At 41.4% G+C, this 26099-nt stretch overlaps 3 protein-coding genes across 4 annotated transcripts; 1 reads left to right on the forward strand and 2 right to left on the reverse strand.

The window, feature by feature from the left end:
- Positions 1-1913: 1913 nt before the first annotated feature.
- Positions 1914-4735, reverse strand: LOC311142685 (uncharacterized protein). Its single transcript, XM_084178338.1, has 3 exons — positions 4604-4735; positions 4267-4314; positions 1914-2489 (listed from the first exon to the last, which is right to left on the reverse strand). The coding sequence occupies exons 2-3, from the start codon at positions 4291-4293 to the stop codon at positions 2013-2015; spliced, it is 504 nt and encodes a 167-aa protein (XP_084034464.1). The 5' UTR covers positions 4294-4314; positions 4604-4735; the 3' UTR covers positions 1914-2012.
- Positions 4736-8668: 3933 nt separating this feature from the next.
- hsd20b2 (hydroxysteroid (20-beta) dehydrogenase 2) lies at positions 8669-17301 on the forward strand. Of its 2 annotated transcripts, none has more exons than XM_084178113.1 (11): positions 8669-8952; positions 9895-9941; positions 10104-10179; positions 10299-10409; positions 14388-14455; positions 14615-14659; positions 14950-14984; positions 15080-15161; positions 16197-16262; positions 16376-16525; positions 16684-17301. In XM_084178113.1, the coding sequence occupies exons 1-11, from the start codon at positions 8868-8870 to the stop codon at positions 16819-16821; spliced, it is 903 nt and encodes a 300-aa protein (XP_084034239.1). In that variant the 5' UTR covers positions 8669-8867; the 3' UTR covers positions 16822-17301. The 2 variants fall into 2 exon arrangements, with proteins under 2 accessions (XP_084034239.1, XP_084034238.1); XM_084178112.1 differs by having other exon boundaries at positions 8936-9210.
- LOC311142463 (solute carrier family 12 member 9-like) lies at positions 17284-26012 on the reverse strand. Its single transcript, XM_084178110.1, has 14 exons — positions 25815-26012; positions 25087-25350; positions 24716-24850; positions 23778-23915; positions 23282-23581; positions 22964-23071; positions 22252-22363; positions 21949-22106; positions 21741-21823; positions 21519-21643; positions 21136-21328; positions 20709-20883; positions 19876-20022; positions 17284-19652 (listed from the first exon to the last, which is right to left on the reverse strand). The coding sequence occupies exons 2-14, from the start codon at positions 25295-25297 to the stop codon at positions 18802-18804; spliced, it is 2736 nt and encodes a 911-aa protein (XP_084034236.1). The 5' UTR covers positions 25298-25350; positions 25815-26012; the 3' UTR covers positions 17284-18801.
- Between the last annotated feature and the right edge of the window lie 87 nt (positions 26013-26099).

Raw genomic sequence — 26099 nt, forward strand, 5'->3', positions numbered from 1 at the left:
AAGAATGTGAGGATATGCCAAGTGAAATGTATTAATGAAACACTTTTTTTTTTTAAATCTATCTTTATTGATATACAAATAAAAACAAAGGAAAACATATCAAGCTCACTTAGATCTGGCTGTGAAGCTGTGTGTGTGTGTGTGTGTGTGTGTGTGTCTGTGTCTGTTTACTGTGTCTGTGTCTGTGTCTGTGTACTGTGTCTGTGTCTGTGTCTGTGTACTGTGTCTGTGTCTGTGTCTGTGTCTGTGTCTGTGTACTGTGTCTGTGTACTGTGTTAATATGTCATGACTGTAAACACATCTTGCTTTCACAATTTCATATTTGCTAAACAGCGCCCCCCGTATGCTTCTGCAGCCTCTGCAGCCTCACTCTACCCATGATATCAAAGTAATTTTTGATAAGGTGCAAAAATGAAAGAAACGATTTGGTATAATTTTTCTTGTGAAAGATTGAATAAGTGTGCTTCAAACTGTTTGCTTGAATGAGTTGTAACAATCATCTCTATCTGTGCATGAGAGTGCATCCGACTCAGTTTCCCTACCAGAAAACACGTGATATCGTAAAGTGTTGTGTATTCGCGCACCCAAATTCAGGAGGAGACTGAAGCGCGGATGGCTTGACTGCTTTTTGCCAGTGTCTACTCACTTTACCGCAATGATTTTTACAGCTTTTATCGCGGGACTTTAACTCGGAAATCACCTCACTATTCAGCCTATTGTGCGATTTGGACATTCATATTGCAATGTACAGCCTTACCTATGGATCTTGGGTCCATGAAATGGGGTAACAGGCTGTACATTGCAATATGAATGTTGAAAACACATAGGTTGACTGATGAGCTTAATGTTGCTAATTTCACAGTGGTTTCAGAGTCCCGCAATAAGAGCTATGACGCTAATATTTGAAAACTCTTCACAGTTGTGCGCTGTGAGTGTCACTGAGAAAGCTGTTACTCCATTTCATGGACCGAAGATCCATAAATAAGGCTGAACATTGCGCATAATAGACTGAATTGTGAGGTAATTTTCCACAGTTAAAGTCCTGCAATAAGAGCACGCTAATATTAATGTAAATTCTTTACAATTGTAATCTGTGGGTGTCACTGAGTAGGCTGATACTGTATTTCATGGACCCAAGATCCATAGGTAAGGCTGTACATTGCAATGTAAGTATGTACCCAATGTAATTCTGAAGTCTAATAAATCCACAGTGCGATTATATAATATTAATAATAGATAATAGATAATAATAATTATAACAGTTTTGTAACATTTTTTTTGTGTCAAATTAAGTAATTATTATATTTTGTTGAATTTATATAACAACATTCCAACCTACAAATGCATTATCTAGTCCAATTGTGACATGATTCCACTATTTTTATCTGTTTGCATTAGTTTCAATGGGGGACTTTTATTTTGAATAATATTTTCCAGCAGTAATAACCATGCAGATTAAATGTAGATATCTTTAAATCCCTAAGAAGCAAATAATCCTGTGCTAAAAATAGTGGTGAAGTCCATATAGTTCAGATGTATAGGCTATTTAAAGTGCACCGCTAGGTGCCAGTTATGTATGATTTGGTTATAACACAGCTGTAAATAGACATGTGTAGGAGGCCAAAAATATGACCATTCTCAGAATACTAGTCAGGTGTAATCAGACTGGAATGGAGGCTCCACCATCTGTGGATGGGAGGAGCGTTTATAAATGGCCACCTGATTATAAACTGTCTGGAAAAACATCTTAATTTCCTCCCCCCTTATATTCAGAAACTCATGACTGGTCTCAGAACACAAATGATAACTTCTGGATTTATGAATATTTTACTTGAGTAGCATGCAGAGAACTGAGAAAAAAGTGACAATAATGAAGCATAGCAATTTGCTGTCTTTGTACAATATAATTTGTGTAATATTTCCAGGAGTATATAGAATCAAAATGATTTCCTTTTGCAAGTGATAATGAATGAGGCATTAATTAATGTTCCAAAGACCATGTGCCATAGCCTCTACATTCCCAACTCTCTGAGAGACTGACTGTTACCCACCACAGTGCATTGTACATGGAACTCATAAACATAAACACACTCAAAATAGCACTTCAAGCAGCGGAAGCAGAACGCCTTATGGCAGTATGGACAGACGATACTGGGGCATCCCTTTCCAGTGTGAGTGAGGAGGGCCTTACAGCCAGGACAGGCCCTGAAGAAGGGGCATCCCTTGGCTGAACTGCAGGGATCAGCTATGACCTCTGGGGAGAGGAGGGCAGCCCTGAGGGCACAGCCTGGCAGAAGGCAGGAGGAATGGCCCCCTTCGCCCTCCAGGGTTCCTCCTGACTGGGGCCACTCCCTCCCACAGGCCCAACAGAACTGGTAGACACGGCGCAGGGCCTCGGAGCAGCGTGGACACACAGCACGCTGACCTTTGACCTTTCTGGCCCCAGCCTGGTGGCAGCATGGGCACTTCAGTGGGAATGGAGGAATGGACTGGTGAGGGGTGGGGAGGGGAGAGAGGCATACAATGTCATAAAACCATTATCTGTGAGATTACCTCTTATATACAGTGCCTTCAGAAATTATTCAGACCCCTTGACTTTTTCCACATTTTGTTACGTTAAAGCCTTATTCTAAAATGGATTAAATAAAACAATGTCCTCAGCAATATACACACAATACCCCATAATGACAAAACAAAAACAGGTTTTTATACATTTTTGCAAATGTATAAAAAATAAAAAACAGAAATACCTTATTTACATAAGTATTCAGACACTTTGCTATGAGACTCGAAATTGAACTCAGGAGCATCCTGTTTCCATTGATCATCCTTGAGATGTTTCTACAACTTGATTGGAGTCCACCTGTGGTAAATTCAATTGATTGGGCATGATTTGGAAAGGCACACACCTGTCTATATAATGTCTCACAGTTGACAATTCATGTCAGAGCAAAAACCAAGCCATAATGTCGAAGGAATTGTCCGTAGGGCTCCGAGACAGGATTGTGTCGAGGCACAGATCTGGGGAAGGGTACCAACAAATTTCTGCAGCATTGAAGGTCCCCAAGAACACAGTGGCCTCCGTCATTCTTAAATGGAAGATATTTGGAACCACCAAGACTCTTCCTAAAGCTGGCCGCGCGGCCAAACTGAGCAATCAGGGGAGAAGGGCCTTGGTCAGGGAGGTGACCAATAACCCGATGGTCACTCTGACAGAACTCTAGAGTTCCTCTGTGGAGATGGGAGAACCTTCCAGAAGGACAACCATCTCTGCAGCACCACCAATCAGGCCTTTATGGTAGAGTGGCCAGACGGAAGCCACTCCTCAGTAAAAGGCACATGACAGCCCGCTTGGAGTTTGCCAAAAGGAACCTAAAGCCTATCAGACCATGAGAAACAAGATTCTCTGGTCTGATAAAACCAAGATTGAACTCTTTGGCCTGGATGCCAAGCGTCACGTCTGGAGGAAACCTGGCAACATCCCTACGGTGAAGCATGGTGATGGCAGCATCATGCTGTGGGGATGTTTTTCAGCTGTAGGGACTGGGAGACTAGTCAAAATCTAGGGAAAGATTAATGGAGCAAAGTACAGAGAGATCCTTGATGAAAACCTGCTCCAGAGCGCTCAGGACCTCAGACTGGGGTGAAGGTTCACCTTCCAACAGGACAACGACCCTAAGCACACAGCCAAGACAATGCAGGAGTGGCTTCGGGACAAGTCTCTGAATGTCCTTGAGTGGCCCAGCCAGAGCCCGGACTTGAACTTGATCGAACATCTCTGGAGAGACCTGAAAATAGCTGTGCAGCAACGCTCCCCATCCAACCTGGCTTGAGAGGATCTGCAGAGAAGAATGGGAGAAACTCCCCAAATACAGGTGTGCCAAGCTTGTAGTGTCATACCCAATAAGACTCTATGCTGTAATCGCTGCCAAAGGTGCTTCAACAAAGTACTGAGTAAAGGGTCTGAATACATATGTACATGTGATGTAAATTAGCAAACATTTCTAAAAACCTGTTTTTGCTTTGTCATTATGGGGTATTGTGTTATTAAAACAAATGTAATACATTTTAGAATAAGGCTGTAACGTAACAAAATGTGGAAAATGCCAAGGGGTCTGAATACTTTCCGAAGGCACTGTACCTCTTAATAATGTAATGCTGTCGTATAGGTCTGGCACTGGACAGCCTGACTTGCTTGGCACCAAAAATAGTGACAGTGCAAGACGGTGACTTTATACTCTGCCTCTGTGGAAGTGTGCAGCTTACCTGTGCGAGCAGCAGTGAGCCACTCATTCTCAACTGTCCTCTGAGAGGCTAGGGAAATAGAACATTACAGTAAAGAGGGTCAGTTGAAATCAGGTAGGTCTATTGTAAGTAAAGGGCACTTCTACTCTATAAAACTTCCAGGAACATGCCTTTTCATTGGTTGCTATATTATCCACATGTAAAGTGATTCCTTGTGAAGATACATACTGTTATCGCAAAAAAAACTGAAGTATCTTAGAACACGGTTCAAAGATCGATTATGAACTACTTGATTTACTTAAAACATTGATCTATCAATATGCAAACATGCCAATGACATACAATACTTTTTCATTACCTTTTAATCATAAGTCCCAACCGAAAAAAAAACATCAGCTCCTCTGCCTTTCTCTCCCTAAATCCACTGTGACACAACAATATGTTATATTGTTTTTCGTCTCACAAAACAAGGGGAAATCCAGGACTTAAACCGAAAGTTACTTGATATGGCCCTTCAATTTTCGCTTTCACTTAGAACAGGGATGGGCAACTGGCGGCCCGACCAATTTCAAACAACAACAAAAAAAGAAAAAAAAGTATTATTATTATTTTATTTTTTAGGAACTCAATCGGGGTCTCAGCTTACTATTGAGAGTTTGAATAATAGAATACACAAGGTGCAATTTCGAAATTTGGTTGTGCATTAGCACTCACTCAATTACCCCATGTCAGCTATTTTCTTTTGGATTGGTAAATTAGTCTAGCGACCAGCTATCTAAACTAGTAGTAAGCATGGTTGAATTACCAAGCAGCGTGGGGCCCATTGATCATCACTTATCATAGTAAAAACTGCAAACATTTACCTCCATCCTATGGCAAAATGTGTAGAATTGCAGGGAAATTAGCTGTAAAACTACATATTTTGATCTACACCCCATGGAAAAATAAGTAGAATTGCATGAAATGAGTTATAAAATTGCTAAATCTTTTCTCCACCCCATGGCAAAATGTGTAAAATTATAGCAAACTTGCTTTAAAACGTCAACATTTGATCTACACCCCATGGCAAAATGGGCAGAATTTAAGGAAATAAATTCTCAGCACTATCATTAGTGGGGCTGCTAAAATGTTTTTCTCTCTACTTTCTGAACCCTGCAAAACATACTGTACATGACACCCTGCACATTTATAAACCCTGGTAATTACTGTACATACAGTATACATTAAGTTCTTGTTGCTGTGAACATGAATTTTAAAAGTGCCATTTGCTCTTTCCATGGATTTTTTTTTAACGTAGTTGCCTCTTCCTTTATGGGGACAGGTAGATATTGTGTGTGCAGTGCATCACATACAGATGTAGGATCTTAATTTGACCAGTGTCGTTGCAGGAGTAAAATCCTGCAGCAGGAGGATTTGATTAGTACAAAAAAAGTGCAATTTCTAACGGGAAATCAGTTTTCATAGACTACAGTGGGCTATAATTTAGGTGTAGCCTATGGCTGCATTTTGGATACACTAGTATGTTGTAGTGGAGATCAATATATATTGTGTGTTATCAGTGGTGGAAAAAGTACTCCATTTTACAAAAGTATATATAAAGTGAAAGTGAAAGTCACCCAGTAAAATACCAGTTGAGTAAAAGTCAAAAAATATCTGGTTTTAAATGTACTTAAGTACAGTGGTGGAAAAAGTTACAAGTAAAAGTAAATGCTATACATCAAATTCCTTATATTAAGCAAACCAAACTCACATATTTATTTTGTATTTTTTATTTATTTATGGACAGCAGGGGCACACTGCAACACTCAGACGTCATTTACAAACTCAATGTTTGTGTTTAGTGAGTCTGCCAGATAAGAGGCAGTAGGGATGACAACACGTTATATTGATAGGTGCGTGAATTAGACCATATTACTGTCCTTCCTAAGCATTCAAAATGTAACGTGTAGGCCTACTTTTGGGTGCTAGGGAAAATGTATTGGAGTAAGAAGTACATCTTCTTTTGGGGGGGGGGGGGGGGGGGGGGGGGGTGTAGTGGAGTAAAAGTAAAAGCTGTCAAAAATATAAATAGTAAAGTACACACACACCCAAAAAAAATAATTAAGTAGTACTTCAAATTATTTTTTACTTAGTTACATCACACCACTGTGTGTTATTAAGCTATATAAAATGACGGTTGTTGATGTGTATGGCTGCATTTCAGATACATTTTTGTACATTTGAATGTCGCAGTAGTAGGACTTACAATAGTAGGACATTTATTATGTCTGGTGCTTTAGCCTTTGAGTGAGAGGGAAAGAAAGAGAACTGCAGGTTTTCAGTGAAAGACAAACATTCACCTTCGATTCTGAGTTTCACACAATCCAGAGCAAGGGTCTGTCTTCCATGTACAATACAGGCTATGTAAAAGCCATATCCAAACCATAGAATTGACATCTGATTGATTGAGGGACAGGGACTGGCAGTACAATCAGATTCTATCACATTCTCTCTCTCAATATGAACTTCTCCACTAACATGCACCTATAGGATCCAGTAATATCATTGCCAAAACTTTAAGAATAGCATGTCCGTATTAATTATTCTTCATTAACCTTTACCCGAGTGCAATCCTTATTTTTTTCAAATATAGTGCTTAACAGATGTTGCATGTCAACCTTTTGCAGGGGTCAGAGGGTATCCATTTTTGAAGAATATGAAACATCTCAATGATATTAGTAGGCCTACAAGTGTATTACCTTATCATAAACCAAAGATTATGGAGGTTATTATAAAACTATGCAGATTGCAGGGAGGGGAACCACACAGTTTGTACAGTGAACAAACCCTAAAGCTATCACAGGGATGAATGTACATTACTGAGCAACAGAGGAGAGACCGTCACACTCTCAATTATGATAATGAACACTTAATCATGCACATTTTTAGCTTATCTATAACCATAACATAAGCATGTTGTTTTCAAACATCGCAGCACACAATTAGTTAATCTGCCAGTAGAGCATTTGGTCATTTATCTGCATAGGACAAGCAAGTGATACAAAGTACATAACATGCACAGCCTCTACAACGCTGCCACGCAACTTATAGATAACTGATTGCTTGTTACACTGTATTGATAAGACTGCAATGCCACATGTGTAGACGATGTGAAAGATCCCATGTTGTATGTTCCCAAGTTTTAAACACAGTCAAAACTATTTCAAAGTAGTTCTGCTCTCATCTACAATTGGTAAAATTGTCAACTTTGAACATGACATTGTAATTGATATCATCCCAATAGAGCTCACCAGATTGAAGTCCTAAAAAACGGATATGAGTTACCTCTGGTTCATTCAGCCATTCATATGGGGAAAATTAATGGGGAAAGAATAGGGTTAAATGCAGAAAATAAACGCAGAAAATAAGACAGGCTTATAAGATCTTATACGTTTTGTTCTATGAGATAATATCAGTCAGTTAATGTGATCTTTATAAATTATGAAGCCTTTTATGTGCTCTATGTGCATTTTTTGATTACATAAATGCTTTAAAAAATAAAATAAAGTGAAGTTAGCTGATTAAGATTATCTCATAGAACAAAACGTATAAGATCTCTTAAGCCTGTGTTAACCACAGACCTTATTTTCAGCTTTTATCCAAAAACCCTACAAAAACTCCATTCATTTTTCCCAGTGGTGTATAGTACTTAAGTAAAAATACTTTAAAGTATTACTTAAGTAGTTTTTGGGGGGTATCTATACTTTACTATTTATATTTTTGACAACTTTTATTTTTAGTCCACTACATTCCTAAAGAAAATAATGTACTTTTTACTCCATACATTTCCCCTGACAACCAAAAGTACTCCTTACATTTTGAATGCTTAGCAGGACAGGAAAATTGTCCAATTCACGCACTTATCAAAATCCCTGGTCATCCCTACTGGCTCTGATCTGGCGGACTCACTAAACTATGTCTGAGTGTTGTAGTGTGCCCCTGGATATCTGTAAAGTAAAAAACCAAGAAAAACGTGCCGTTTGGTTTACTTAATATAAGGAATTTGATATGATTTATACTTTTACTTTTGATACTTAAGTATATTTTTGCAATTACATTTACTTTGATACTTAAGTATTTTTAAACCTTTCACTCAAGTATTATTTTACTGGGTGACTTTCATTTTTACTTGAGTCACTTTCTATTAAGGTATCTTTACTTTTACTCAAGTATGGCAATTGGGTACTTTTTCCACCACTGTTTTTCCCATAGGCTTTGTTTTGTCCAAAGAACCACGGCAGAGTTAGTGCCATTATCATTACTCTCTATACCGTTCAAGTGGCGTAGAAGGAGGCGGGAACATTGGACAGGAAGCTATAAACTGTATTATTTGTATAGCCAGAGGTCTATATATAATGACAAGACGACCATGTCTCCGCCCTAACAATCGGAGTCGTTGTCCCAAAGTTGGGAAGGCAGGCGACAAGTTTAGGTCCATAATAGCCCATAGAAACGCATTGGGCTTTTTTGGGCCAGAGTAAAATCTCTCGCTTCGCATCTTCCTCTTTGGTATTGCTCTTGTGGGGGACGATGAATAAAGTGCGGGATAGCGTCATACTCCTTTTGCCTAGTGATTTGCTGAGATGACGCACCAGGAAATATTCATGACCAATGCGCAGATTAGATCAAGATTCTTGGGCGGAGCGTTGCATATCGTTTTATGTCTAAGTAAGCATGTTCATTTCTACTATAAAACCAGCCAAAGTTCATATTTTTGAAGTACTGTCAGCTGAAGTGTGAGTGAAATTTGTCCAGACATGGATACTGTATCAGACTCGATGCTTGCGAGGGGACTGATGTTCATAGGTGGCTTCACAGTGCTGTATTACATGCTGAAATGGTCCTGGGAATGCTGGTATGGATTCAGAGTGTATGTGCTGTCAAAAGTTTGGCAAGCTGATTTAAAGGCATATGGACAATGGGCAGGTAAGGTAGGCTACATGCTATGTAAAGCATACTATTTTTATCTGGTGATCATGCATTACAGTAGGCTAATATTTGTTTATTTATGAAAATAAAGGCATTCTCTTTTTAGTCATAGTGATGGCTATGTTACATGATTCTTTAGACTTTCTCTACAAGATTAATAATACAGTAGACTGAGTGTATCATGTTTCCCCTGGGCAGGTCACATTCCACTTTACAGCTCACCGTTTCGCCCTGTACCCAAGATGATATCTGCTGTTAGGTGGAACGGGATTTGTGTGGTCACTGGTCCAATTCAGTCTCATTGGAAACTTAACTTTCCTGTTGGTTATTGCAGCACATCTGTTTATGCTATTTTACGCTTTTGGCAGCAGTTGGAGAAAAGTTGTTGCCAGTGCTTGACAATGGTCACTATAAAACAATTGTACAAGTATCTGATGACAAACAGTAGTATGCTTCCACCGAGCAGACCAGGACAGCAGCATTTCTGCCAGTATTGTGAAAGAAAGGAAGAGAGAGATATCTTTAAATGTTCCTCCATCCTGCAGTCACGTCCAGTGTCCGACCTGACCTCTCTCAGAGACCTCTCACTGCAGAGGATGAGGAGATACAACAATAGTAGTAAATATGTCATTATGGAAGTCTGCGGTCTAACTAATTCTGACCATGATCTCCTTTCTACAGTTGTCACAGGGGCTACCTCAGGGATTGGCAAAGCTTACGCAAATGAGGTCAGTCTTTACTGATTGTTTTTTTGTTACATGGCCTCTGTGTCCCCTTACCCCATTGCTGTGTACAGATGAGATTGAAGCATGCATAAGCATGTAATTCAAGTACTTTGTAAAATGAGTGTTTACTCACGTAACAGTTGCCTTTCTTCCTGGACACTACAGTTGGCCAGAAGAGGCCTGGACATTGTACTGATCAGCCGGTCAAAAGATAAACTCCACATTGTTGCCAAGGAGATTGGTGAGTGAAGCGCTGAGATGGAAAAATAGAACTAAATGAAGAGTTGAGGTACAAAAGATCAATATGCAAATGTATATTTATCCTTAAAATACAACTATACGTCAATATGTTTGTTCCAGAGAGCCAACATGGACGCCAGACCCAGATCATCCAGACAGACTTCACAGAGGGCCATGACATCTACCCTGCTATAGTTGAGGCACTACGGGACCTGGACATAGGCATCCTGGGTAGGGCACCTATGGCAATGATATACAGTTGAAGTCGGAAGTTTACATACACCTTAGCCAAATACATTTAAACTCAGTTTTTCACAAGCCCTGACATTTAATCCTAGTAAACATTCCCTGTCTTAGGTCAGTTAAGATCAACACTTTATTTTAAGAATGTGAAATGTCAGAATAATAGTAGAGAGAATGACTTCTTTCAGCTTTTATTTCTTTCATCACATTCCCAGTGGGTCAGAAGTTTACATACACTCAATTAGTATTTGGTAGCATTGCCTTTAAATTGTTTAACTTGGGTCAAATGTTTCGGGTAGCCTTCCACAAGCTTCCCACAATAAGTTGGGTGAATTTTGGCCCATTCCTCCTGACAGAGCTTGTGTAACTGAGTCAGGTTTGTAGGCCTCCTTGCTCGCACACGCTTTTTCAGTTCTGCCCACATATTTTCTATAGGTTTGAGGTCAGGGCTTTGTGATGGCCACTCCAATACCTTGACTTTGTTGTCCTTAAGCCATTTTGCCACAACTTTGGAAGTATGCTTGGGGTCATTGTCCATTTGGAAGACCCATTTGCGATCAAGCTTTAACTTCCTGACTGATGTCTTGAGATGTTGCTTCAATATATCCACATAATTTTCCTTCCTTATGATGCCATCTATTTTGTGAAGTGCACCAATCCCTCCTGCAGCAAAGCGCCCCCACAGCATGATGCTGCCACCCCCGTGCTTCACGGTTTTCCTCCAAACATAACGATGGTCATTTTGTCCGAACAGTTCTATTTTTGTTTCATCAGACCAGAGGACATTTCTCCAAAAAGTACGATCTTTGTCCCTATGTGCAGTTGCAAACCGTAGTCTGGCTTTTTTATGGCGGTTTTGGAGCAGTGGCTTCTTCCTTGCTGAGCGGCCTTTCAGGTTATGTTGATATAGGACTCGTTTTACTGTGGATATAGATACTTTTGTACCTGTTTCCCCCAGCATCTTCACAAGGTCCTTTGCTGTTGTTCTGGGATTGATTTGCACTTTTCGCACCAAAGTACATTCATCTCTAGGAGACAGAATGCATCTCCTTCCTGAGCGGTATGACGGCTGCGTGGTCCCATGGTGTTTATACTTGCGTACTATTGTTTACATTTACATTTTAGTCATTTAGCAGACGCTCTTATCCAGAGCGACTTACAGTTTTTTTTTTATACTGGCCCCCCGTGGGAATCGAACCCACAACCCTGGCGTTGCAAACGCCATGCTCTATCAACTGAGCTACATCCCTGCCGGCCATTCCCTCCCCTACCCTGGACGACGCTGGGCCAATTGTGCACCGCCAATGAGTCTCCCGGTCGCGGCCGGCTGCGACAGAGCCTGGATTCGAACCAGGATCACTCAGATGAACGTGATACCTTCAGGCGTTTGGAAATTGCTCCGAAGGATGAACCAGACTTGTGGAGGTCTACAATTTTTTTTCTGAGGTCTTGGCTGATTTCTTTGGATTTTCCCATGATGTCAAGCAAAGAGGCACTGAGTTTGAAGGTAGGCCTTGAAATACATCCACAGGTACACCTCCAATTGACTCAAATGATATCAATTAGCCTATCAGAAGCTTCTAAAGCCATGACATCATTTTCTGGAATTTTCCAAGCTGTTTAAAGGCACAGTCAACTTAGTGTATGTAAACTTCTGACCCACTGGAATTGTGAAACAGTGAATTATAAGTGAAATAAGCTGTCTGTAAAGAATTGTTGGAAAAATTACTTGTGTCATGCACAAAGTAGATGTCCTAACCGATTTGCCAAAACTATAGTTTGTTAACAAGAAATTTGTGGAGTGGTTGAAAAACGAGTTTTAATGACTCCAACCTAAGTGTATGTAAACTTCCGACTTCAACTGTATAGCAGGAAGAGAACAAGGAGTCAAACAGGGGACGAGAATTGGGAAATGAGAAAGGAACTAAAGCTAGTCTGCAATTAAATGTGGGATGGAGAGAAAGGTGTTGTAAGGAACGAGAGGGGTTGGAGAATGTGCTCTTATTACCACAAACAACATACAGTGCCTTCAGAAAGTATTCATAACCCTTGACTTATCCACATTTTGTTGTGTTACAGCCTGAATTCAAAATTGATGAAACATATAAAAAATCTCACCCATCGACACACAATACCCCATAATGACAAAGTGAAAACATGTTTTTAGAAATGTTTGCAAATGTATTGAAAATGAAATACAGAAATATCTCATTTACGGAATTATTCACACCCCTGAGTCAATACATGTTAGAATCACCTTTGGCAGCAATTACAACTGTTAGTTTTTCTGGGTAAGTCTTTAAGAGCTTTGAACACCTGGATTGTACAATATTTGCACATTATTCTTTTACAAATTCTTCAATCTCTGTCAAGTTGATTATTGCTAGACAGCCATTTTAAAGTCTTGCCGTAGATTTTCAAGCCAATTTAAGTCAAAACCGTAACTAGGCCACTCATGAACATTCAATGTCGTCTTGGTAAGCAACTCCAGTGTATATTTGGCCTTGTTTGAGGTTATTGTCCTGCTGAAAGGTGAATTTGTCTCCCAGTGTCTGTTGGAAAGCAGACTGAACCAGTTTTTCCTCTAGTATTTTTTCCTCTATTCTGTTTATTACTATCCGAAAAAAACCTCCCTAGTCTTTGCCGATGACAAGCATACCCAAAACATGATGCAGCCATCACCATGCTTGAAAATATGAAGTGGTACTCAGTGATGTGTTGTGTTGGATTTTCCCCAAACATAACGCTTTGTATTCAGGACATAAAGTTAATTTCTTTGCCAAATTTTTTGCAGTTTTGCCTTAACGCAAACAGGATGCATGCTTTGGAATATTTGTATTCTGTACAGGCTTTCTTCTTTTCACTCTCATTTAGGTTAGTATTGTGGAAAAAATACCATGTTGTTGATCCATCCTCAGTTCTCTCCTATCACAGCTCCTTAAACTCTGTAACTTGTTTTAAAGTCACCATTGGCCTCATGGTGAAATCCCTGAGTGGTTTCCTTCCTCTCCGGCAACGGAGTTAGGAAGGACGCCTGTAGCTTTGTGGTGACTGGGTGTATTGATACACCATCCAAAGTGTAATTAATAACTTCACCATCCTCTAAGAGATATTCAATGTTTGCTTTTTTTATTACACCCATCTACCAATAGGTGCCCTTCTTTGCAAGTCATTGGAAAACCTCCGTAGTCTTTGTGGTTGAATCTGTGTTTGAAATTCACTCCTCGACTGACGGACCTTACAGATAATTGTATGTGTGGGGTACAGAGATGAGGTAGTCATTCAAAAATCATGTTAAACACCATTATTGAACACAGAGTGAGTCCGTGCAACTTATTATGTGACATGTTAAGCACTTTTACTCCTGAACTTATTTAGGCTTGCCATAACAAAGGGGTTGAATACTTATTGACTCGAGACATTTCTGATTTTTAATTAATTTGTAAACATTTCTAAAAACATAATTCCACTTTGATATTATGGGGTATTATGTATAGGCCAGTGATACAAAATCTCAATTTAAATTCAGGCTGTAACACATTACATTTTAGCAGACACTCTTATCCAGAGCGACTTACAGATAGTGAGTGAATACATTATTTTTTTATTTGTCATACCCCCGTGGGAATCAAACCCACAACCCTGGAGTTGCAAATGCCATGCTCTACCAACTGAGCTGCCGGCCATTCCCTCCCCCAATTGTGCGCCGCCCCATGCGTCTCCCAGTCGCGGCCAGCTACGACAGAGCCTGGATTCGAACCAGGATCTCTAGTGGCACAGCTAGCACTGCGATGCAGTGCCTTAGACCGCTGTGCCACTCGGGAGACAACAACAACATGTGGAAAAAGTCTAGGGGTGTGAATACTTTCTCAAGGCACTGTAGCTATTCTCTCTTTCAATGGATGTTAGTAGTGAAATGTAATAATAAATTACATAGAAATATATTCTGACTATCCTCATTTACAGTTAACAATGTAGGCATGAACTATTCTGACAAGTTGGTACATTTCCTGGACATTCCCAACCCTGAGCAGGTAAGATTCACACACCCCCACTCACATAAATGGTCTATGTATATATATCATGTTTTGGATGCCATTTTGATTCTAACAAGGTAATAATGTACTATGGTTGGATTTAAAGCTTGAGTTAATGGTTGAGTTAATTTGTGTTTTCATTCCTCCCTAACCCAGAGAATCACCCAGGTGATCAACTGTAACATCCTCTCTGTCACCCAGGTGAGATTATCTGTCAGGATTTATATAGACTCCCTCTGTGAAGTTCTGTGCATGATACATGTCTTAGTTTATGTTTCTAAACTAGTGTATGGCTCATACAAAGTCATAGCTTTTAATATTTGGTCATCATTATGTGAAAGAATAATGGTAGCGTTTAGGAGGTTAATGTTGGTGTTGTTGAACATGATGATCATGATGATGATGGTGATGGGGGTGAAAGAGGATTCTGGTGATTATGGAGATGGTGGTGATGGTACTGATGGTGTTATCATTCCTTGGAATTTCCTCAGATGACCAGACTGGTTCTCCCACGCATGGTGGAAAGGTACATATGCATCATGATGATATCAATGAAACGTGAATCTTAATGATTTCTATCTATGAAATTGTCCCTTTATTTACCTGTCTTGTCTTTCTCAGAGGGAACGGTCTGATCATCAACATTTCTTCAGAGGCAGGTGCTCAACCACAACCCATGCTGTCTCTCTACTCCGCCACCAAGGTGCCTCTCCCTTTCACTTAAGTTTCTCTCACTCAAGCATGCACAATGAATCACACACATACACAACCATGCTCAACCTCTTGTACATTCACTGAACAAAAATATAAACGCAACATGCAACCATTTCAACGATTTTACTGAGTTACAGTTCATATAAGGAAATCAGTAAATTGAAATAAATTAATTAGGCCCTAATCTATGGATTTCACATGACTGGGCAGGGATGCAGCCATGGGTGGGCCTGGGAGGGCGTAGGCCTATCCACTGGGGAGCCAGGCCCACTCACTAGGGAGCCTGGCCCAGCCAATCAGAATGAGTTTTTCCCAACAAAAGGACTTTATTACAGACAGAAATACACCTTAGCACCCCCTCCCCCCTCAGACGATCCTGCAAATGAAGAAGCCGGATGTGGAGGTCCTGGACTGGCGTGGTTACACGTGGTCTGCGGTTGTGAGGCCGGTTGGATGTACTGGTAGAGAAATTAACATTCAATTCTCTGGTAACAGCTCTGGTGGACATTCCTGCAGTCAGCATGCCAATTGCACACTCCCTCAAAACTTGAGACATCTGTGGCATTGTGTTGTGTGACAAAACCGCACATTTTAGTGGCCTTTTATTGTCCCCAGCACAAGGTGCACTTGTGTAATGATCATGCTGTTTAATTAGCTTCTTGACATGCCACACCTGTCAGGTGGATGGATTATCTTGAAAAATGAGAAATGCTCACTAACAGGGATGTAAACAAATGTGTGCACAAAAGTTGAGAGAAATAAGCTTTTTGTGCGTTTGGAAAATTGTGATATTTTATTTCAGCTCATGAAACATGGGACCAACACTTTACAAGTTGTGTTTATATTTTTGTTCAGTGTATTTATATGCCATTCAGCAGACGCTTTTATCCAAAGCGACTTAGTCATGCATGCATACATTTTACATACGGATGGTCCGGGAATCAAACCCACTATCCTGGCGTTGCAAGCGACATGCTCTATAACAGCTACAGAGGATCAATGTTATCCATTCTTTTCTTGGCAGATTTTTGTGACATATTTTTCCAGATCTCTGAATTCTGAGTACAAGTCACAGGGAATCACAGTTCAGGTAAAATACTTGTAAGAATTTTGTATCACTACCCATGCACTCCTGTTTCAGTATCCTTCAGCATTTTGTGTTTCCTCCTATCTCTTACGCTTTCTTAATTTCCTCTCCTTTAGTGTGTGGCTCCCTTTATGGTATCCACTAACATGACCCACAACTTGCCCCCCAACCTGTTGTTGAAGAGTGCCAGTGATTTTGCCCGTGAAGCTCTGAACACAGTGGGTCACTCTAGCTACACCAGTGGCTGTGTCTCTCACGCTCTTCAAGTAGGAACTCCTCTTATCCACTCATATATTCCAAACAAACTACTCTATAATGCTTTTGTTACCTTAGCCAAAAAGGAGCCATGCAGAATTTACAGTATATACCATTAGACTATTTTGTGTGATTGTAAATATCTCGGTCTCTCTTTGCCGTCCCACAGCACATTGCGCTGTCCATTTTCTTCCCTGATTGGCTGCGCCTTTCATCCTACTGTGTGAAGCAGACAGAGAAATTTGCACACAGCATGCAGAAAAAAATTGATGAAATGACAGAACATTCTGCAAGCAAAGAGGACTAAGGAGTGCGAAGGAGGTTGCTACTGAAATGTTTGTGGTGCTTTAAAGAGGTCAAATTGGAAATTGATATGATATTTTTTATTCCATGTTGATAACTTACATGATCAATGTTACTGTATTTGTATTGACTGCCATTGAAATGTATTGGTAATAGGACAGAGATTGTGTAATGTTGATGTTGTTGTGATGTAAACAAGCTGACCCCAAATCCACCATGACCTATATAGCCTGAGTGCAGCAGAGAATGATCTGTGGGAGATGGAACTCTCAAACTGGCTTCTATAGTATATATTCTAGCTATATACTGGAGTAATATACCTATTATGGATATAGACGACAACATTATAACTGGACGCTTGAACATGTGCATGTTATGGTTGATTTGGACTTTTAATATAGTACAATTTTTGGTATCAACCGTCGCATGTCATTTTTGTGATTTAGATTTTCTTAAAAATAAATATAAAGACAAAAATACTTTATTTTATTGCCTTTTGCCAACCCATTCACAAATTACTGTCAAATATTTGTTACTGAGTAACATATGTGTAGAGGAAACAGTATGCTATAAAATACCATGTTTTATGTAATTACTTTGGTTTTTGACATTTTCTATTGAGTTATTTGCTTGAACAGTCCTGATTAACTCACAAGCAGGCTGTCTGGCACTCACTGATCAGTCCACAGACTCTAGACAACAGTCTGTGTGGCACAACCTGAGAACAGTACATGGATTCTGAGCAGAGTCAGAAATATACAGTAACTTCATAGTTTCCTCTTTATAATCCTATTTCTGCTTAAGCACAAACATCATGAACCACAAGTTTTGTGAAATGTATAAGCTTTCACATAGCACCAAGGACATACCTCTAAATTAGTAAATAGCTTTCATGAATATCAAACTCCTTGCAGTAACATTCTGTTTCCAACATCTGTACATAAGAAAAGCACAGCATAAAAATAGAAATACTTTTTCCAAGTAACAAATTAATGGCATAAGGTTGATACATTATAAATTAGACAAAATAAATGAGCAATCCATATTTAGTCTGCCTGTTAGTGGCTTAATGCTTGTGTAATTTGACACAATATTGTCAAGCATTAGGCACTAATGTAGTTCAGAGCGGTTCAGGAAGTTTGAATTCATGTTCCATCATGGACCACATAGCAGTCAGGAAAAGCAGCATTTCAAGCACGACCAATTGGTGAGTGACCCAAAATCCTAAGAGATCATTTGGTCCAAAGGCACTGGTGAGCTCTCCCAAACTGGGTCACAATCTGAAGAGGAATACACTGGGAAAAGGGGTCAATGGAAAGCGATTGTACCAGCATCAATAACATCAAATAAAATAACACAAAATTCTAGTTTCCATAGCTAGTTAGCATATGTTGCCCTTTCTGTATTTGAGAATCCATTCTCCCTCCATCACCATTCAACCTATCATATGATTCTTCTTTGGTCCGATGCCGCAGAACAGACCATTTGATCTACTTACATGTAACATTCACTCACACTGAATCAGAGTCACTCTCAGGCCACACGGTCAATTCCATTGTGTGGGTGGAGGTTTTTATGAAAACTACATCTGGGTACACAGCTATATCAGGCACAACATAAATGTATTTATATCATTATCCAACCAACACAAAGGCATGAGACAAGTACTCCATTAAATTACAGTTTTAACAAATACAGAAGGTAGATAGGTACCACTGTGACTCACTAGGTGTTGAATGTGTTAATTTGTGAAATTAGTAGATGTGTAAATGAGTTACAATACAAGATGTGAAACTATGTTCCCAAGGAACAGAGCTATACTTATAGGTCCTGTTGTGTTGTGTGCATGTGTGTTTATTTTCTAACTAAAAAGTATGTTATGTAGCTCATATTTTAAGCGTTTAACAGACTGCCCTTTCTATCATGTTCAGGATTAAGTTAGTTACATGACATGTTGATCCCATAAACACACAGAGTGATACACTCAAAGCTCAGTGCATGTGACTGGGGTGAGACCATGAATTAAGAGGGTTGGACCTAAACCGTAAGTCACAGCTTCCAGCTGACTGAGGTATTTTGGTGATTGGCTGGAGTGAGCAGGGGGGCGTGGTAAATATAGGAAGCGGACAGCAGCCTCAGCACTGTGCTCCATCAGCATGCTGTTGACTGCAGACAGGAAGTCCTCTGAAAGGGCCTGGGCCGGCTTCGTCAGGCCCTCCAGCTCTGGGTCCTGTGTCTGTTCCTGTCCGTAGAGCTGCACCACAGAGTCCCAGGGCACTATCTTGATGGAGGCCTTGATCCTCAGCTTCCTCAACAGCTCCCGGTAGGTCTCCTCTTTAACCACCCAGCCCTGGTCGCTGGACTCCGCCTTCACACATAGGAATATTCTCATTCTGGCATGGCGCCATCTGTTGGCCATGTTGAGAACACACGCCATCTGCAGCAGGAAGAGACTGCACACGTCCACGGAGGCTGTGGACGTGCTGCTTGGCTGCAGCAGGTTGAAGGGCCAGACGTCGATGATCCTCTCAGCCCCGTCCGTCTTGGTCCCCATGCCTTCTCCCTGCAGCTGGGAGAAGTAGCGGCCCAGACACACGTTCTTACTCATCTTGATGGCATCTGAGATGATTCCCACGTACTCCTCTGGTGTGAGCCAGCGTGGGCTCTCCACATGGCGGACCGGGGGGAAGTGGGCTTGCATAGAGGGCAGATCCACCCCAAAATCATCCCCTCCGGACCCTTTTGACTCACAGAAGGCAGGGTCTTGGAGGAAGTAGTCCTCAGGGGTGCAACTGTCGTAGAACCCCAAGACCAGAGTATTGGGCTTCATGCCGCCTTGAAGAGATAATGAAGAGTGGAGGAGGATAATCAAAATACACTAAAAAGTACATTGCTTGACGGGTAAAACTGTTTTATGTTCCATTTTCTAAAGTAGTAATATTATAATGAATATGTCGTGTCAATACTCTTTCTGACACCGTTGTGCATGAGGAGGAATAAACAGGAAAACAATAAACAATGACCCAGAATGGGAAACAGGAGGATATATGTGACTCACCCAGGCCGGTGATACGCAGAAGATGCTGTGTTCCCTGCCTCACAGAGGGGGACAGAGTCAGGTCCACAAAGGCCTTCACCCCTAGCTTATCCACCAGACTCAACCAGAAGTTATACTGCTGCTGGACAGGGTCTGAGGGCAGGGTGTCTGAAACACAGATGAGAGGCTGGCTGAGTCATTTCATTCATTTTCATTTTAGTCATTTAGCAGACGCTCTTATCCAGAGCGACTTACAGGAGCAATTAGGGTTAAGTGCCTTGCTCAAGGGCACATTTACGTCATTTAGCAGACGCTCTTATCCAGAGCGACTCACAAATTGGTGCATTCACCCTATAGCCAGTGGGATAACCACTTTACAAATGTTTTGTGGGGGGGGGGGGGGGGGGGGGGGTAGAAGGATTACTTTATCCTATCCCAGGTATTCCTTAAAGAGGTGGGGTTTCAAATGTCTCCGGAAGGTGGTGAGTGACTCCGCTGTCCTGGCGTCGTGAGGGAGCTTGTTCCACCATTGGGGTGCCAGAGCAGCGAACAGTTTTGACTGGGCTGAGCGGGAACTATGCTTCCGCAGAGGAAGGGGAGCCAGCAGGCCAGGCTGAGTGACTGGACTGCCTGGATTCCCGAACGAAAGAAGAGCCTAACTATTTTCCCTTACATTTTCTATGAATATAAATGTCGTCATATTTCTACGAATATCACACTTACTGTAGACGACTACTTTTGTAATCAAATAGTGGAAGGTTTCATGTGGTCATAAACATGACAAGCATTTATTGTAAGTCATAATCACGATTCCGCTGGCACCAGAACTCCTGTCACCATCCCTATAATATTACCCAGATCTCCCAGCTTCACGTGTCCCAGCACAAACAGCCCACCCTTCTTCAGCTGGTTGACAAAGTTGATGAGCTGGCAGGAGGAGCGAGGGTTGGCCACCATCAACAACACCTGGGGCCTCCAGAACTTCACATGGTCCTTCCTCACGTCCAGCATCAGCAGATACTTACGCACCTACAGGAGAGGGGGAATGGGTGGAAAGCAGATTCAAAGCACCAAGACTGACAGCAGTGACACACCCCAGGGTCCTGTTTAGTAGGAGAAAAACATTTTGCATCAGAAAATGAAAATATGTTTTCTAAATTGGACAACTTCAGGTAGTTCTTCCCCGTTGCAAAAAGTTCTCTCTACTGAACACGACCCAGGAACTGGCCCATAAGTGTGTGTTTGTATGTACTGGTACAAGTCTGTGTGTGGTGTGGGTACCTGATGGAAGATGAGAGCCTGGCTGATGTATCCCCAGCTGCTGGTGGGTGATCTGTAGTGCAGGAAAAGCAACAGTAGCAAGAGGAGGACGATGCTGGCTGAGGAGTAGACTGGGTTAATGACGAACATCATCACCAGACAGCTCAGGATGCCCAGCAGACATGTGTGCCAGGAGAACACCTGGAAAGTGGGCCTGGTGAAGACAGGGAGACTAGTAAAACAGGTGAAAGGTGAAAGACAGGTGAAAACTGGACTGGACGTTGATGGTCAAAAGTATTCTAGATAAACACTACTTCCCTAAGGACAACAACATCATCACACAATAAGGTCAATGTCTTCTTTTTTTGAACAGATTATACAGCATGATGCTAGTGTCAGACTACCTGAAGTTGGGGGCCGATGCCCACTCTAGAGCTAGACAGGCCAGGTCGACAGCAGCATAGGCCAGCAGGTAGAACACTGTCACCAGGCCAGCTATGGCATTAAGCTGGCCTGCAAACACCACACACTACACAGTCACACCAAAGACACGGTCTCAGAGCCTGTTTGAATATCAAAAGTAGTACTGCATAGCTCAATACGATACACCCATCTCTTCTCCTCACCTGTGCCAACCCCCAGGTGTAGAGCACTGCCACCCATGGGTTGCCTGAGCTGGACGTGATAGCAGCGGGAGCCAATGGAAAACCTATGGGTAACAAAACATCAACATTAAAGCATGCTCCTTATTTTATATTAAACAAAAACATGTCCTTTACTCTGTTACAGACAATAGCCAGTCTAATTGTGAAACTTGTTCAACAACATCCTTACCAAACAGTTGGTCCAGTGCGAGGGCGTGGAGGATCCGGGATGCCCCAATCAGAGAGCACATGGCTGCTGAAAGGGCGGAACAATAGATCCCGATGGTGACAAATGGCGGCCAGATGTTTATACGCTGGAAGAACCCGTAATCCTGAGCCAACAGGGTCCTAAACAAAATACATGAATTAGTTGACTTTATTAAACTACATAGTTACAGTATGATGAATATTTGTGCATTAAATTATTAGCTAATTAGATAGGTGACAGAGTTCCCACCCCTCCCAGCCTCATTAACAGCCCATCCATTCAGACCTTTCACAGGTGGAGCTGGCGAGGATGAAGAGAAGGACATAGACTATGAAGGTGTAGAGGACTGCAATAATGGTGCCTTTGGGAATGGCAGCGCTGGGGTTTTTCAGCTCTCCTACAGACAACAGATTGAGGAGAAGATAGTGGAACATGTCAAGTTTGAGTCTATGTGAAGCTTAATGAGATGTAAAGTAATGGAGGGCAATTCCATGGTAACACAATTATGCTAAGACTCAGATTTTTCACTTTAAAATGTATACCAAACAAAAAACATTGATTTCCAAGTTTAACAAACCATATAATTTTATGCACAATGACTACTTTTAACAATTTCCACAGAAAATTGTACAATTGTGCAGATACAAAGTTTGGTAACTGAATAAAACAGAGGGAGATTTTACTGTAATTCTGTTACCAAACTTTGCATCTGCAGTTTTTTTTTTTTTTTTATGTTTTTGCCAGTAAACTGTGTAAATTGTTCAACGTAGTCATTGTGCATAGAGTTGTAAACTTTGAAATCAATGGTTTTTGTTTAGAATACATTTTAAAGTAAAACAAAATCGGAGTCTCAGCGTAATTGCGTTACCGTGGATTTACCCTGGAACTAAGATTCCATTACCTTGAGTCAGAATGCATATGGAAAGTTGTCAATGACAACTATTTGTAGTTGTAATATCCACCAGCTGTCATTAGTTATGATGTGTGTGGACAGTACCTGACATGTTGGCTCCGGCCATGATTCCGGTACAGCTGGTGAACATGACAGCGAACACAGTGGCGAATGACATGACTTTACCGGTGCTGTAGTCCACAGTGTAGCCCGCTGAAGAGGAAAAAGAGGAAGAACACTGTTGCTACAACAGCTCTCTCAAACCATAAAACTAACGACTTTTTACATGTCCAGTTCAACTTCCCTATCAAGGCTTACTATACCTAGAATGAATCTGAAATAGCACCCCGTTCCCTATACATTGTACCTAGGTACTACCGCCCCGCCCCCCCTGACCTTTGACCCCAGCCAGGCAGTACTCACAGCCCAGGTTGTCCTTCAGCGTGGTGCTGTTGAAGCCTGTGTAGCTGGCGTCGTAGGTGAGGGTCTGGTTGCCATGACCCTGGTGGGTGATGAGGAAGTTTAGGGGTGTGGTCACCGCCAAGGGGCTGATGTAGATGGACAGCAGGGAGATGGTCACCACCAGCAGGATGAGGAAGGAGGTGCGGGCGAAGATATGGGCGCCCACCAGGCACACCACCAGAACCAGCAGGAGAACTATGGAAGAGTACAGCACTGTGTACCAGTAGCCCTGGGGTAGCACCCGCAACGCAGAGGAGGACGCTGAGGTGGAAGGGGGACATAGAAGTTGATAAGATGGCGGATGAAACACTGGGTGGAATGACTCATTTGAACGCATGAGGCACCAACCTTCTAAGAAATATTCAGTATAATTTGTTTAAAGCATACCACAAAAAAATGGCTTGCATGCTAGGAATTATAAGTATTGGGCTGTTAATTATAGAATGTCAAATCTAACCTGGGTCCTGACCAAATATGTCAAGTAGTGCCTCTACCAGACCAAGCACATACACTCCACATGCGCACACTTTGGCCAGGAAGAACATTAGGCCAATGCTTCCTCCAAACTCTGGGCCCAACGATCGACTGATCATGACTGGCAGACATTAGGTCAAGGGGTTAAATATTACTGATCTGGTGCGAATCATGTGGTTTTAAAACTATGAGCACGTAAAGGTCAGCATAGTAACCTGCTCAGTTGGTTAAATCATATGATGCACACAGGGCTGGACTATGCATTTCGGGGCCTGGGGCACCTACCTCTAGGGCCCCCAAAGAAATATTTTTGGGAAAACAGCTAACTTCCTGAATTTCAACACATTTTGCCATGGGGCAGAGAGAAAAATTTGCAGTTTTATAATGCTATTCTAAACATTTTGTCATGAGGCTGAGAGAACATTTAGAAGTTTTAAAGCTAATTTCCTGCAATTATACACATTTTTCCATTGCTTATGACATGTTCATAACTACAATTTTTGTTGGGGGCCCCAGGAAGGTAATCCGGCCCTGGATGCACATCAGATGATGTTAAGTTTAGTTTATTAGGATCCCCATTAGCTGTTGAACATGCAGCAGCTACTCTTCCTGGGGTCCACCATGTCTTTACTGTATCCAGATGTCATCAGAAACAGTTATCTTTTTGACTACAAAACATAGAAACCCTCTGTTTTCACATGATGTTGGGGTGGTGCTGGAGATTATGAAAATGAGGTTGAAAAGTGGTGAAATGTCCCTTTAAGGATATAAGGGCTAGAACTGTCTGTATAGACTGTGGCATCAAGTTTGAATAGTAAGAACATAGCGATTTTAAACTGCACTCATACTTAAGACAAATACAAACACACTTGCTAAATATATTTTTTGGGGTGTGTGAGAACAAACCGGTGTTAAGGATACAATAGGCCCCACCTCCCTGCACAGCACCATTGGTGGAAATAGCACAGATGGACAAGATGGTGAGGGAGATAATGGTGTAGGCTACAAGCAGCATCACAAGACCCTGCAAGAGCCCTGCATGACCAACCACAAACCCTATAGGAGACATCATTACACAGTATTAGTCTTGTTACTGGACCACAATACAGTAGCCTATGCATTCACATGCATGCACAGTTACACACACACACCTTTTTAAAATAATCTAGCAGAGCTTGAAGCCAACAGCAGCTTCTGACCATCAGCAAGCATCACTGTATGTTGCACTGTAAATAAATTCCACATTCACAGCCTATATTTGTAGTTGTCTGACATCTAGATGCTGCACTCACCAGTTCTGAGGAAGAGGACAATGCTAAACATGGAGAGGACAGTGGGCACTATCACCCCGAAGAAGGTGTTGAGCTTTCGAGGTACCGCATTAGGAGTGCTGGCCTCCCCAGTGCCATCTGACCCCCCTATGTCACACACTGCGGTGTCTGCAGACAGACCACATACCCCATGGGCGAGGAGGGGTGTTTGATCATTAGACATGGCTTTCATCAGAAGCCTGTTGTTTTTAAATGGTTCAGACGTCCCCTGAACCTTTTGTAACCCTGTTAAATGGAGACATTCGTACGTTTGTACGTTAAAAGTTCGTAACAATGCTGACAATTGGACAGATTCCTGAAAACACAGTATAGCTTTATATTTACAAAAAAATTGGTTTGCAAACATACAAATAGAAGGTGAGAAAGGAGGGTTTTAAATAAATTAATAAAAAACATCTTCAGACTACGAGCCACCAGAAAAGCATCAGACATTCTACATAAACATGATGCTTCAAAGTCATGCAACATCAGAGCTGCGCGATTGTTTCGAGTTGACATTTATTTCATGTATCCACAAAGGGGAAGTGAAGCGGAGATACACCGCGGTTCTCAGCGAGGTCATTCTACAATTCAATCTCGCAATTCCGTAAACTTGTAGTTTGACTAATGATTAAAAAATGGTTTACATTGTTGTTTGCTTTACGATAATGCCGTATTGTAGCTATAGCCAGATGAAAACAGCAACTCACCTATTCGCCGTCAGCGGGAATCAGCGCGCACACTTCCGCTTGTTAAACAAACCCCAGTCTGCCTTTGGCTACGTGTCTGCTCCCTTTTTGCCCGCTAATTAGTTTAAAGCTGAATGATCTCTGGAAGAGTTGTCACAACGTAATTTAACAGCATACACAGCCGTGTTTTGTTAGTTAATAGTTGATCTTCGTAGATTTGAAAACTACTGGCTATAGGTAGCATAGGCGACATACAAATTATCCAATAGCGCATAAAATATAAAATATAAATGCCTCAATCTAAAC

This window comes from Coregonus lavaretus, assembly GCF_964263955.1.
Source record: "Coregonus lavaretus genome assembly, chromosome: 15".
Taxonomy (NCBI): Eukaryota; Metazoa; Chordata; class Actinopteri; order Salmoniformes; family Salmonidae; genus Coregonus; species Coregonus lavaretus.